This window comes from Tympanuchus pallidicinctus, unplaced genomic scaffold, assembly GCF_026119805.1.
Source record: "Tympanuchus pallidicinctus isolate F22 unplaced genomic scaffold, pur_lepc_1.0 scaffold1, whole genome shotgun sequence".
NCBI classification, from domain to species: domain Eukaryota; kingdom Metazoa; phylum Chordata; class Aves; order Galliformes; family Phasianidae; genus Tympanuchus; species Tympanuchus pallidicinctus.
Window position 1 is genome coordinate 51,603,098 of NW_026294618.1, and position 15,613 is coordinate 51,618,710.

The 15,613-nt window shown below is 37.7% G+C and overlaps 1 protein-coding gene across 8 annotated transcripts in view; it reads right to left on the bottom strand.

Annotated features, from left to right (window-relative positions):
• PTPRK (protein tyrosine phosphatase receptor type K) overlaps positions 1 to 15,613 on the bottom strand; it is a 393,137-nt gene that overhangs the window by 291,841 nt on the left and 85,683 nt on the right. For all 8 annotated transcript variants that reach the window (XM_052698882.1, XM_052698920.1, XM_052698873.1 and 5 more), the window contains exon 2: positions 13,363 to 13,485. In XM_052698882.1, coding sequence (XP_052554842.1) covers positions 13,363 to 13,485 — 123 coding nt within the window. The remainder of the gene's footprint in view (positions 1 to 13,362; positions 13,486 to 15,613) is intronic.

Here is a 15,613-nt window from a genome sequence, read left to right on the forward strand (position 1 = left end):
ACAAGGGTAAATGTTCACTGCAGATACAAGTATAACAGCCCACCAAAAATTTTACACTCCAACTATTACTCGCATCCATGCTTGGCTGTAGGACTGCCTGTGACCCCCAAGAACTTAACAAGTCACTGCTTTTCAAGTCACAGTTCCACAAATACATTTAATCAAAAGTGGCTGACTGAACAGAGATATTGAAAGAAAGAATACTTGTTTTAAAAATTAGTTTCAGAATAAAACTACTTTTGATACCACCTTTGTCCCATGAAATTACTCTGATGACAATATTGTGTCAACTGTCTCACAATGCCATTTTCTTTAAAATTGCATAGTTTTATTTCACTTCTACTCTTAAACTCCTAGCTCATGCAATGACAATATCACATCAAAAAGCTTACAGATTTAAAGAAGAGAACAAGAAAAAAATATCCACAATATAAAACCTAGGTCATCTTAAAAAAATATATATATATATATATATCAAGGGATTGATTCAAAGGGACTTGCAAACTGTTGTCTCCTACACGCTTAAAATCTATCAACTTTTCAGCAGCTGTTATTGATATTCCAAGTTTTTAGTGCTTTTTAAATCTATTACTAAATGTGCTTGTTGATTTTTTTCAGTTAATTTGTATTGACTTCATTTTGTAATCATTCATTTATATATATACATATATATATTAAACAGTATAATTTATATTTATTTATATTATACATGTTATTTTTTCCCAGTTCTGAGGAGCTTTCCTCTGAAGATGTCCAAGATCAGCCCCAAAGTCAAGATGGACAGGTCCTCCAGCACTCTTGTGTGCATTCCAGCTGTTCTACAGACATGTGCATTTCTAAGTGATTCAGTGATCCCTAACATTGTTCTCACATGCCCTGCATGTAAACTGAGGAACCTGTAGGGCCTTGGGCACAAGTCATACTCGTTAAAACTGAGATTAAAAAAAACCATCAATATATCCACTTTTCACTAGGTCCCCCTAACCTCAATGAGCAATGGGCCTACCCTTTTCTTAGCCTTCTTCTTGTTGTCAGTGTACATATGGAAACTTTCTGTGTTTCTCCTCACATCTCTTACTAGATGTGATTCAACTCCAGTTTAATTTTAGCTTCCCTGACTCCATCTTTGCATAAGCAAGCAATGTCTCTGTATCCTTCCCCAGCTAGCTAGTCCCTACATCTGCCTTTGTGTGCTTACTTTTTGTACTCAGGCTCAGTGAGGAGCAACAATTTCATTTAAGACAGCTTTCTGCCATGCTTGTTCAGCACTCTGCACATGGCAACAGCCCATCCTTTATGCTCTGAGAGGCTCCCTTTGATCAACCAGCTCTACTGGACCCCTCTGGCCTTCCAGGCACCTCCCCACCAAGCAGGTCCCTGAACAGGTCCAAATCTGCTTTTCAAGAGCACTAGACATAAATTTTGCTGCTCAGCTTAGTCACCTCTCAGGATTATAAACTCAAGCCACATGGTCACACAGTTGGTTAATCTCAGGCTGTCCTCAACTATCATCCAATAGCTCTTCCTCATTTGTGAGGGTAGCATCCCCTCTAGGCCTGTGATGGTGTCACTTTCATCTGCCACAAAGAAAATGTTATCTACCTTCTTTTCTTGATAGATGAGCTGCAGCAGACACTCAATAAACATAGCATCATTGGTGTTGATCTGTCCTCTGATCCATACCCACGAGCAATCTCCTCTTTCGTAGTTTTACTTCTTTCACCCTCCTTAATCAAAACCTTTACATAAATTCTACATTAACATTAAATGAATGTAAATTCACATTTATATAAATTATACATGTAAATTAAATTTCATAAATATCAGTAAAATGAAATTTATATAAATGTAAGCAAATTTACATAGTAATTTTAATGTTTTTTTCTTTCCATATTAGATCACCTGACAGGATTGCAAAATTTATTTATTCTTGAGGGAATCATCTGCTTTTATGTATAAAAAGTTCCTGGCACACATGGGATGATTATTCCTTTAAGCTATGGTATACAGGATCTTTTATTGAGTAGGCTGCATTTGCCAGACTCAGCAGTTTTCTTCATATAGTCACTTGCTCCCAGGTAACCATCACTATTTAACTAATGATATCATCATGTTCCAAATCCATTTAATAAACATGAACATATTCACAACAAAACATTTTCAACACAATTGAGAACTTTTTGGACTATAGACCTGACAGAAATCTACAAAGAAGATACTTAAGAGTTTCTCCACATCTTGGGAGGGGACTTACGCATAAACCCATACACCCATTGTATCATTACTGACATGAATGGACTCATCTCTTGATTTCACACAGGATCCAATCAAGGGCATTTGGCAGGACCATACAATGAAAAACTTGGGGCTGACAGGGTGGAAATTAGATGGCATTAATCAAGAAAAACAAACTGCTGCTCACAAACAGATGGCATGACCTAATAACACCCTACCAGCCTCTCATTTTTATGCAACTCCTCCTTCTAGCTCCTTCATTCTTTAATGCTTCTGGCTCTGATGCTAGTCAGACCTTTCCACGAGTCAACTCAATTCACGAAGCCAGCTGAATCCAGGAAAACAACAGTAACATTTTCTCCAGGATAATGAGTTACATCAGCTCTCAGTAAACTCTGATGAGTAAAGTTAGCTAGTAAAGCTAGCTGAAGCATGAAGGTGGGGAAGAGAGGGAGTTAAGAGAAGCAAAATAATCTCTTTTTAGCAACAGTAAGGTGTTAGGCTGTCTTGCTGCAACCTGTGAAGCTGCAGCCTAATTGGAAGCCTGTATCAGCTTTAAGTCTACCTGCAACTGTAGCCTGTAGCCTAATTAGAAAGCAGAGCTGTTCCTGCCAGTAAGAAAGGAAGTCACAAGAGCCCACCCACAAAGCCCTAAGCCAAAGTACCCTGCTCTTAAGTCACCAAAACAAAAAAGCAAGCAAACAACAACAACAACAGAACAGATACAAATTGCCCAGGCAAAGCCATCTAGTACCTGCATAAGGTCACTCACTTCTGGAACTGCAGATTTTACTCAGTTGTACATTTCTGTCTGTTTTATCAAAGTCCATGAGTTCAGAGATATCAAAGTAATCCGTAAGTTTATCACTTACACATGCACAGTGGGAGGTGTGGGTGGATAGAATGTAAAGGCTGGAATAGCAGACAGAAGAAAAATTAATGAGAATAACAGTTTCTTCTGCATAAATGTGTTGAGCTTACTGATCCATCATTCATGGGAATTAGTTAAGAGAATCCAAGAGCATGACAGAAATGCTTAGTTCATATTGTTTGTTGACTTTCTCTAAAATAGTACAGCATGTCTGATTTGTGTTTATACACGGCTACATTCTCTTCATCAAGGGAGTTAAAAAAAGGTTTGATCCAAGATACAGTAAATAGCTGTTACATACTGGTAACTACCTCTTTCAGAAAGACAAAGGAAGAAGTAGTTTTCATTAGGTTTTGCTTTTTTTTTTTTAACAATAAGATACTGAAGTAGCGACAAAGTACTCAAGAATCCCTTGCTAATCAGCATTTTGATGCATACATGTTCCACACAACATATTACATTTATGAAAATAAGCACATCCTCCCAATGATGTGCCACACTGCCCCAGTGCCAGCTTGGTGACAGGTAGAAAGCTGAGCCTCCTGAGCTACTCAGAAATATGAAGTTAGCTGGTATACTTCTGACAGCCCCTGCATTGTGCATTGCAAGTGTACCTAGAAAAGTGTGCTTTTTTTTTCCCCTTTTGAAAATAGACACTAACAATGTAAAACGCAAATCAAAGGTAAAAACACATGGTTTAATTCAAGTTTCCTTACTTGATAGGTTTAACTAAAGATTAAATCTGACTACAATCTACCTATCTCTAGACAGAAGCAACACATTTTGGAACAAAAAATTGCTCTGCATTTTAAAACATTGCTTAGTTTTTTCTTGTCGTAGTGCTTTCATGTTTTTCATGCATTAAATTTCTGAATACTACCATATAATCAATACTAAATTTTAAATGAAATTACAGTGTCAGGTTCTGGGAGAGATTGGAAGAAAGGAAGAGAACTTTGGATGTCACTGTATCTGAGACAGAAATATTATAAAAAAAAAAAAAATATTCAGAAGTAAACACACAAACTTCACTCACAAGACAAAGCAACAAATGCATCTGTTTTCATACCTCACATTGCTCACAGACCTGGTCCTTTTCTAATAAATCCACTGAAGTAACTGCCTCTTCACAGTACACATGCTAGAAAGTGATGTTAGTGTGACCACCAACTGAAAGGACTTGCCTTTTCAACAATATCTATATAGCATGCTGGGAAATGAAACAAAGAAAGTCCCAGCCAGGATGCCCCTTCCTCTGAAAGAGAAAACAAGCTTTAGTCCCATAATGATCCTGAAAAAGGCAATTTGAACATGTGTCTGTACAAGTAATGATAACAACTTAGAACTTCTTCACAGCGAGGGTGACGGAGCACTGGAACAGGCTGCCCAGGGAGGTTGTGGATTCTCCTTCTCTGGAGATATTCAAGACCCACCTGGACACCTACCTGTGCAGCCTGCTGTAGGGGGGCCTTGCTTTGCAGGAGGGTTGGACTCGATTATCTCTGTGGTCTCTTCCAGCCCCTACAATTCTGTGATTCTGTGATGTGCCCAAATAAAAAAATCTCAATGTTTCCCAAATTGTCTCATTTGTTCACCAAGACTTAAGAAAAAAGTTTAAATGTCAATTCAGTCAGAATCTGTTCTGTAGAATAATATACTTTTATTCTTACCGCTGTTTTAGTCACCATTAGAAAACACCAATGATTGCTGCATCAGCATGGACTTGAGGCAAAAGCACAACAAAGAACAGAAATTACATACCAAGCAGAAAAATGGTCAGAACTCAGAAATCAATATTAAAGCAGACAGGAAGATTTCAGATACTATGCATGGAAAAACATAGAGGAACTCTACTCTTTCTTTTGTGGCTATTAAGCGGCTTCCTGAAATTTACCTCTTCTTACGTTTTTTTGTTGTCATTGGTTCTAGAGACATCATCTCTTTTCCCGTTTGTGTTACTATTGCTTTGGATATCAGTGCACAGGTAATATAAGTATTTACAGTTGCACAAGGTCCTTTATGACAAGTGGGATTGTGAATACTCTTGCACTGCACTGAAATCAAAGCAGCCCACAGTTTCACTTACGCTTCCAAGACACTTTATCTCCCCTGTGACACAAGTGAAAAGTTACCCATCCACAAAGAATAACTACAACACCTTGCCCTCTGCCTGCCCCATTTCTGGAGATTATTACTTAACAATAATCTATATTAGCAACCACTGTAAATTACTCATTCTGCTATAGTTTTTTTTCCCACCTCCTCTTGACTTAATGCTATTATTATTCTTCATACACGGTGTTACTACTTCAGTACTTCCCCAAATAGTTCCCATATCGTTTCTATTTTTCCTCTCATAGGTAATAAAGTTATTTATTTTCCATACAGCTAATATAGTTTCTTCTACATCTTCTACTGAGCAGCCTGCAGTTACATTACAACTTCAATCTGGCATTCATTAGGATACTAAAATTTACACACAGGTGAGTGGGAGGGAAAAATGAGGATTAAGTTTCCAATCAGGTCAATTTACAGAAATGTCAACACTGCAGAAAGGAGCAGCCAGAAACATGTGAGCAGCAGTAGAAAGGCCACCCAGACTTACAGGAGATAGGAGCAAAAGAAGTACACATGCAGTATTTGTCGTTGTCTTGTCAGTGAAAGAGTCCAGCCAAACAGTGCCAAACAAAAGGAATAAAATCATTTGATATGCTGGCACCGTGCCATTTTCTGTGGACAGAAACGAGAGATGAGCCCATGTTCTGAGCCAAATGTGCCCATGCATGACCATGTAAGTGAAACAGAGCTACATTAACTCATTAACATTTTGGCTCCAAGATAGCCAAAAATCCTAAGGACAGGTAAACAACTGTTATCTTCAGAAGGGGATTTTTTTTTTTTTTAAAAAAAGAAAAAGCCCATACAAAATAAAACACACCCCACCTCTTCCACACCAAAAAATAAAAATTAAAAAAAAAATCAGGCTCAGAGAGGAATCAAAAAGAAATCAATGGCAGGACAATGGCACAACAGCCGGCAGACACAGTACTCATAGCACTTGAAAGGTGGGCTGGCTTGCTCCTTGTTATGAAGGTGAGCAGAGAGAATTCACACTTTGGCTTCCAGTCTTGCACATTCTGAACTCTAAATGCCTCAAATAAACTACAGCATTTTCCAAAGTGACAACGTGCTATTCAGACTCTTTGCCCTTAACATTGAAAGGATAGCACAGTACCATTTCTCCTTTTGTGCCCCCTTTGCAAGGCTATCAAGATAGCAACTTCAGGTAATGCCTCTTACGGACAGTTCCCCCAGGCAGTAACTTACTGCATGTAAGCCAGTAATACATTTCCACTTGGAGCAGTACATTTCTATTTGGAGCTGTGATGACCAGTGCTATCTGAACTTCCGTGATGCTGAGACACAAAGCTAAGGAGTTGCATAATGGACAAGAAACACTTTTGAATGCTAAGACAACACCAGCATATGGCAGTGTAACTTTTGGTATGGGCACGATAGAGGTAGATTTGGCCAAATTTAACCTACTTCTTTGTATATCTACCCATAGCAAGCTTATTTTTATTTTTCAAGTGAGAGCAGTAAAATACACTAATTTGAGGACTACAAGTAATAACAAGTTACTCAAAAACAAATGAGCTTTTTGGAAATCAATATTGCATGGAAGAAATACTATGATGAAACAAAATATAACCATATAACTTTAAAGGTAAACACTTTTCTTTTCCTAACCCTGTGTCTAAATTTTCTGAATAAAAAAAATGGCTTACCTAAAGGTAAAAGAGTACAGCTACACACTACATTATCTGTTAAACCTTCTTCTGCGCTCTTCTTCACTGTATACCAAGCTAAATATTCTTGAGAACAACAGGGAACCCTTGGAATTGGTCAATAGATTGATTAATGCACTGTACTGAGCAAGCTAAACAGGATCAGGATGTTTACAGGTGTTCTTTCAGTAGACATTAATTGCATTGCACTAACAAGATAGGTTTCTTTCTGTTAAAGATGCTATTTACAAAATAATTCAGACAAGAAGCCAACCATAAAGGTTACTGAGTAAGAAAAGCAGTCAAATATACTCTGATAAAGTAAGTACATCAAACTGATTCAGCTCTGTAACATACTGACAAGTTAAATGGGGGGAAAAAAAAAAAAAAAAAAAAAAAAAACCAGTAACTTTTAGGGCCAAGGAGTCTACAAAGAAAACAAGTTTAAGTAAAGCACATCTACCCCATTACATAAAGAAATATAAAGGGAAACAATCAAAAATTCTTACTAGCTCCACATGCAGATCCAAGCTTTTAAAATGTATCACATATGTAATGACTCAAATAAGCTCTCACTGACCAAACTTCAAACCACTGGCTTCCAGAATTGCCTTTGTCAATACATGGATCAATAAAGAAATACCCTTGTGCATAGTTTCTCTTGTCTACTACCTTTATACTGGCAATGCAATCCATACATCTGCAAAACCTTAAAGTCAGTAGTCAGCCACTCGTTGCACTGGTAAACTTTGCTAGTTTGTCCGCTAAAACTGGGAGACCTGGAAAGCATTCTGTCCGATTGAACTTGCAAAATAGTGTTAATTGATGTTCCCAGGAAAAGCAGGGGATTGCTGGCAGGGAGTGGACCCCGTGTTCCATACATAATTGAAAAGCAGTCTTCCTTCAAAAGCCTCAGAGCACCTAGCTTTCATCAAGCACTACTTCCCAGTTCGCATTTGCTATACCACACACACACATAAAAACACGATTTAAATTTATTTGTGGGTTGGTGGTTTCATTTCTATAGGAGAAAAACCCAAGTTAAAATGAAGTAAAAGGCCAAAAGTATCATCTATACTATATGACCTACACATTAGAGCTTTCTTTCCTGAGCCATGTTCATACAAAAAAAATCGGTATTATAACAAATTTCATGACCTTCTGGCTTTTCTCTCTCATTTACACACATCATGAACATGCTGGTCCCTGCACAGAAATTTATTTTGGGTCATGCGGGTGACATAATAGCTATTTCAGTTCTGCAGAAGACAGAACTTCAATGGCACACAGCTAACCTTCCAGATCACAACTAATATCTCAGCTCTAATTCAGACAGGAAAATTAAAGTTGCACGCAAATCTAAGCGTGTAATTTTTGTATTTCTTTCAGGCACCCCAGAGGTTTATCTAACCTTCATGTCCATGCACACCACCAGCTTACATACCTTCTTCATCAGCTACACCAGAGCAGCAACTTTTTTTTTTTTTTTTTTTTTAACATCCACACATCAAACTGGATCAATAAACTGATAAATGCCAAATTCTTTTTTTCCCCCAAAGTAATTATTTTAAACCCATACTTGCTCCCTGACCCAATTTGCTGCACAAGCACATGCATGTCAGAGCGACTTGGGAGTATGCAGCAACATGAGAATGCATCTGGGAATGACAGGATATGAAACAAGCAGCCACAGACATTCTGCCTAAAATCCATGCAAAAGCAATTACCATGAAAGTGTGGTTTAAGACTACTTGTCAACACACTTGTCATTCACATTGCCCTTCATAGCCTATGGTCTCCATTCTGAGTTAACCAAGCAGTCTTCCACTAGGGAGCCCAAAACATCAGCCTAAGTCTGAATCCACAATGTTTTATTGTTCAGGACTGGGCTTTTATTTATTTATTTTCCAAAGAACACATAATTTAGTTTTATTCTTTAAAGCAGGGCAACATGCAAGGTCATAAGTCATTTCTGCAAAGTGAGAATTAATTCCTTTGATATTATTCACTGTAAAGAAATGTTTCATTTGTGAAACGATTTAATTCTGAAGCACATCTTCAGAGATGTAATCTGTTTTCCTTTAGTCACACTAGACAACAACTGCAACCAGTGACCTTTCCCACTACTATTAATGTACTTACTGTGGATTTATAGAAGAATGACTCACAAAATTACTATATATCCAATCCAGGCACATTATCTATCTGTCTGAAAGATCAGAAACAAAATGTCCATCTCAGGACATTGCTATTGTCAGCTATAATTTAGGCATTCTTCAAACTGCATTTGTATCCAGGAGGGTAATAGCCCTTACATTAAAAAAGACCTTCATTAAATGGTTCCCCATCATACAGGCCATTACAGGCTCTCATGCGCTGGTCCTGCATAGCCTCAGAGTAATTCTGCTTTTAACAGGCAAACCAAACAAGGTAAATGAACTATCACCTCTAAGGGTAGAAACATCTGTAAATATATTATTAACACAGATAAAACCACCCCCTCACAAACCTCCAGTGACATAAGAACATGCAATTATTTATGTTTTCTTCTACAAAATGAAGTTATCCTCACATAATGAATAGTCCCCTAATAAAAGTGGGAAAAAATCCATATCCAAAATTGGATTTCATCTTAATATCATTCTCTAATTTCTATCTTGTCCTGTACAATGTATAAAATTCATAAATCTGAAAACACAGGCCTGCTCAAAAGGACTCATTACAACATACAGAATGTGTCTGTCCCCCTAAGAGGTTCAAAGACAATTAGCTAGGTACTTCAACTTCATTTTCATCACTGCAACTACAAAAATACAACACTCAGACACCTATCTCACCTCACACAAAACACAAGTTCCATGTTGTGGAACCATTTCTACAAAAGGAACAACTAAATAGACTTGGTTTATTCAACCCAGGAAAAATGATGTTGGAGAAGGGCATACACTTCACAGTAAAAGCATTAAAGAGCAAAAAAAACCAAACAACTACAATGGAATGGCATGGGGAAGGAGATTAGAAATCACCTTGTCTCACTTCCTATTAAGTATAAGACACTAACATACATCAAACAGAAACAGCATGTAAAACAATTTAAAAGAGATTATTCTTCTCATAATCTGTAGCAAACAGTGGCACTGTTATAGGAGTCCTCTGTAAGCTGTATAGGAGACCATTGAGATTAAAGCAAAGGCAAGAAGGGAAAAACATTAACTCATTGAGAACATTAGGATCAGAGAGTTTCTGTTTGAGAAAATTTCTTAATGCAAAGCAGTGGGAAACAGAGAGAACATGCTGAGGACTTATCACACACTTGTCCTTCTTCTATAGCCTTCTTTAGTTAACTACTAACAGGCTCCCTCAAAACCAACCAATCTTTGGCTTAATCTAGCACAGTCACTTTTATATCATACACATTTTATATCACGGACAACAGGAGTTTTCCAAGGTTTTAGCAGGTAATCCAAAGGTTTTTAGCATGTAAGCAGCAATTCTAACAATTTAGAAGTTGTTCTTTGAAGCTGTACACAACCACCTGCTCTACACATTCATTTTATTTCTAAATTAATCATCATATACTGCGCTTTTCCCATAACAGAAGTGGCTTTTTCCTTCACTGATAATTTGGGAAATGCAATGTAGATCATTACAAAAAAAATAATAATAATCTGAAGTTGCATTAATTACTCAGACATAATTACACTTGTCTTGCCAATAATGATTACTATGCTTTCCATTATGAAATGCTTTCACACTTTCAAAGTCTTCCAAAACATACACAATTAGATTTGAAATTTTCTACTTATCCTTCTCCAAAGCAAAATACTGAGTTAAACCTTTCCCTGAAAATCAAAAGAAATAGAATAAAATTCAATTCCCAAACTCTCCCACTTGCCATTTAAAAACTGAAAAAGAAACAAAGCAAAGAAAAAAAGAGAAAAAAAGGACAGGTTAAAGTAAGACATTTTGAAGCTACTGAAAACTAAAAATTGACATTTAAAAATCAAATATAATGTTTTATGACTGTAATGATTCTGAGTCAATCTGACACTATTATAGCAGCACTCCTTGTGACACAAAGGAATACATATTTCTCCTGCTAAAGACAAGGCTGAGATGCACTGGTTTCCCAAGAAATCTAGGAGACAAGGAGTCCACACAGGACAAAGAATGACCATGAAGAGGACTTCAGCATGGGTATTAAGGAGCTTCGTGACCATCAGAAGGATTATACAACTTGGAGATGCAGGGACAAGAGTCCCTACCTGAACACCTCTGTTTCTTCACTGCTCTGAGAAACTCTTCTCCATTCTCAGATAAAACAGGAAAAGAGTGGGCTTACTCTGGTCCCTAGGAGATTCCTGGTTTTACTAAAAGATTGAAAAGAAAAAAAAAGAAAAAAAGAAAAGAAAAAATATATATATTTTGCAGAAGTCAAAGCAGCAGCAGTTCGATTTTACCTGTACCATCATTACTGTATCATTCCGTACTTGGACAACTGTTTAATGAGTGGTGTTTCCTAACCTACAATTTCAATAGTAATCAGGTAAGTGGCAAGGTCAGCCATGCTAAAAAACAAAACAAAAACCAGAAACACCTGCATGGAAAATTATTACATGCGGTTATTTCCCTTCTGTGTTTCCTAACCTCCTGCTGCTCCACTTTCCGCAAGCCCAACAAAGGAACTCAACACATTTTAGAATTGTGCTACCTTCTTAGACTTAATGTAAAACTGAAGATTGTCTAGGCAATGTGCTATTCCAAACAAAAATTAACTTCAGTATAGGGACACAGCATAACTCTTCTTCTGAAGACTGAATCAGATGAGACATAATCAGACATAATCAGATGAGATTCACTTGCAGTCTGGATCTCAACTACAAAGCATAAAAATTTTTAAACAGTGATCCAAGAAGTGTTGAATTTTAATAAAAATCAGAGCCTCTTCTATATCTGTTTTGGATCAGTTCCAAAACATCCCATTGTTCTGTTGTTTTTTGTTGTTGTTTTTTTTTTTAAATCAAGTAGCCACAATTTCACATACAGTTGTAAAAGAAACCTTCCTCCAGAAGAATCTGCATGCTGCATTCATAGGAAACAGTTCTGTAACAGAACTAAACAGAAATCAGTTGCCAAATTCAGAGTGCACTGTGTCACTTCACTCTGAAGCCTGTCTAAAGATGACAGGTATGGTGTTTGAGAAACGCAAGAAAAGCTATCTTGTCATTTAGATTCATTCAAAATAAAATTCCTCAAAGTGCTGTTCTTCCCATACAGAAGATACTTGAAGTCTGAGAATACCAGATTTATATTTTTTCTTTTTACAAAACACACTGCAATTAAAATACCCACATCATCTTAACAGAGTGCATAGACTGAAAGATATAAACTTGAAAGTGACTAGTTTCTCCCTTCTTAAGGGAGATATTATTTTGAATTTCTTAATACAGGAGTAACAACACCAGGAACAATGATGCTTCAGGGCTGAAGTTAACACCAACCTGGACCTTCAAGCAGTCCATTAATTATAGAATGGAGCTTGATTAATACATTAACCTCTTACGTAACATGTGGGTCATGGTAACAGGCACTATGTCAGTGACTTCAAAGTAGGGGAAATCCAGATATTTAGCAGTTAAAAAGCAAAATTATATTCACTAACATCTATTAATAATCCAAAATAATACATTAAATGAAGGAAAGAAATGATTAAGTGGTTAAGTCATGCCTATGTGGCAACATCTCCCACTCCTCCTTCACACATACCCCACTTCACAAAACCTTTTAGAGACAAATAAAATAGCCATGACCTTTCTTCCTCCTCTGCATGATTAATTACTTAATGTACTATTAATTGGAAAATGTAGCTGAATTTCAAATGCTTTCATTTTCTCAGCATATCATGCTATCAGGGAAGCACCGATTAAGTTGTTCATCAAAGGTGAGCAGGCAAGGTCATGTAGGCTGTACCTCTTCAGTTATTCATTACCTGTCCTAAATAGTAATTAACAACAGCAATATTTCCATAAATCAAAGCTTTTCTGGTTACCTTCAGATGATGATCAGATTGGGGGGAACAGAGGGGGCAGAATGAGATTTTGCATTTATTCTTTTTTTTTTTTTTCCACCATTTGTTCTATTACATGCCTGAATTATTCAATCAATATGCTAGCTATCATTTAAGACAAATTTCACTGCGAGTCAACTGGAATTCCATGCAGAACAACAAAAAAAAAAGTTTTCACTTGCTTTCTCCCTTTGCTATGTCCCCAACATTCCCACTTTAAAAAGAGAATTTCATCTAAGAAAGTCTCTCAATTTCTCAGATTTATTTCCTATCAGTTATTTCTGTTTCGTCTTATTACTATCAGGAACAAATCTAAAGTGGAGATCACAGAGCACAGCCTTAAGGTCATATTCAGTGAAATCCAGAAGTCTATTCTATCAAGTACCCATGTGATTTCTCACCTTGAGGCATCTCAGGTGGCAAATAGTGAGGCTCTTGAGCACTGACGTGTACCCAGTCGAAGTCATCATACAAATCCTGATGGTAGTCACAGGGCCCTGGACCATCATCGAAGGTACATCCCCCTAGGGAAAAAAAACTTTGTTAGTTATAAATGCTATACTTATTTAAAAGTAGAGATCCTCCAAGATTTTTGCCGAGGCATTAGCCTTGGGTGCATAACTAAGGAGCCCACACATCTAGTAGCACAACTCTCAAAGTTATCTGCACATAGCTAAAATCCGCAAGCAGCTCATCCATCAACGTTCCTCTCTTTGTAAGACATCTCTGCTTCATGCAGACTATTTTCCCCCAAGATCATCTCCCATCACAACAGGAAATCTCAACCTGAACCCAAGTGAAAAAGGCTCAGTGTCCTCGGGACAGAGAGCAACAGGCTGTTCAGACCAGGGCAAAAACAAAGCAACACATTAAGCTAGAAAAGTAACAGTTCAAGTCAAAAACCTTGATGGACTGAAAGCATGAACAGTCCAAACACCAACTACGAGTAAATAAAGGCTGTGCTCAAAACAACAGCAGTCAGCACAATTAAAGCTACCTAGAAATAAAATAACTACTGCAGAATACATTTGGTAATATTGTTTTATTAAATCAATCCAGTATAACAGAATGCAAATTAAAGACACTTTTTCAGTGCCTTTACAACACCAATGTGGGAGGGAGCGTTGAGTGGAGAAGGGCACACAGAGGGACCTGGATCGACAGGCCAAGATAAACCATATGAGTCTCAATATGGCCAAGTGTCTGGTCCTGCCTTTTGGTCACAACAACCCCAGGCAACCCTACAGGCTTGGGGAGGACTGGGTGGATGGAGAAGGACCTTGGTACTGATGGACAGATGGCTGAACATGAGCCAGCAGTGTGCCCAAGTGGCCAAGAAGGCCAATGGCATCCTGGCTTGTAACACGAATGGTGTGGTGAGCAGGACTAGAGAAGTCATCCTGCCCCTGTACTCGACATTGGTGAGGCATCACCTCGAGTACTGTGTTCAGTTTTGGGCACTTCAGAAAGAACACTGAAGTGCTGGACCAGGTCCAAAGAAGGGCAACAAGGCTTGTGAAGGGCTTGGAGAATATGCCAAATGAGGAACGACTGAAGGAACTGGGGCTGTTCAGTCTGAGGAAGAGGAGGCTGAGAGGAGACCTTATTGCTCTCTTCCAATACCTGAAAGGTGCTTACAGCAAAGTAGGGTTGGTCTCTTCTCACTGGTGACAGGATAAGGGGAAATGGTCTCAACTTGCACCAGAGGTGGTTTAGGTTGGATATCAGGAAAAACTTCTTTACAGAAAAGGGTTGTTAAGCACTGGAACAGGCTCCCTAGGGAGGTGGTTGAGTCACTATCCCTGCATGTATTTAAAAACCATTCAGATGTAGTGCTCATGGACACGACTTAGCAGTGGTTTGTTAGGGTAGAATGGTTACATAATGGTTGGACTTGATGATCTTTAAGGTCTTTTCCAAATTGAGCTGTTCTGTGATTCTATAATTCAGAGTTACACTAATAACAAGTATGAAAACTCTACAACTGAAATTATTAGGAATAACTGAAGGAAGTCATATAAGGAAGTTATGAGGACAAGTGACAGGAGGAAAGCAGGAGGGAAAGAATACAAAAGCTGGAGAAGGGAAAAAACTCAAAATTTACGTAACACAGTAACATCCATTCTACCTCAATCCGTAAGTTTTTTCTTACTGCATTCTTCACTGAGAGCAATTAAGCGGAGTGGGAAAAAGAAGAAAATGTGAGGATAAGAGGAAGAGATCAACATTTAACCAAAAGAAACAAAGGAATCAAAAGAATACAGTTGAAGAAAAAGTGGAGTGTAAACACCAAAAAAAAAAAAATGTACATCTATCAGGCATGCAACTTTGAAGCATCTGTTATTCCCATTCACAGTAAGCAGTCCTTGAGCATGTTATTTCTGCTCAGAAAAACCAGGAGAGATTGAAACAGTGAAAGAGAAAAGAGACATTTATCTTTATTTCGCCAGTATTTTGAAATCCAGGAAGTTATTTAAGAACTCAAGGGATAAGAATCTGGAAATCGGAGGAGAAATTTCATGCATCCTCTCTTCCCTATGCTCAGTAGTTGGTTATATCAATCCCATTAACAGCTATTGTTGCAACAAAATTTGCTCCTTCTAGCTTAAGCCAGAAGATACACCTTAAGAATAACAGAGTATTTCTCATTTC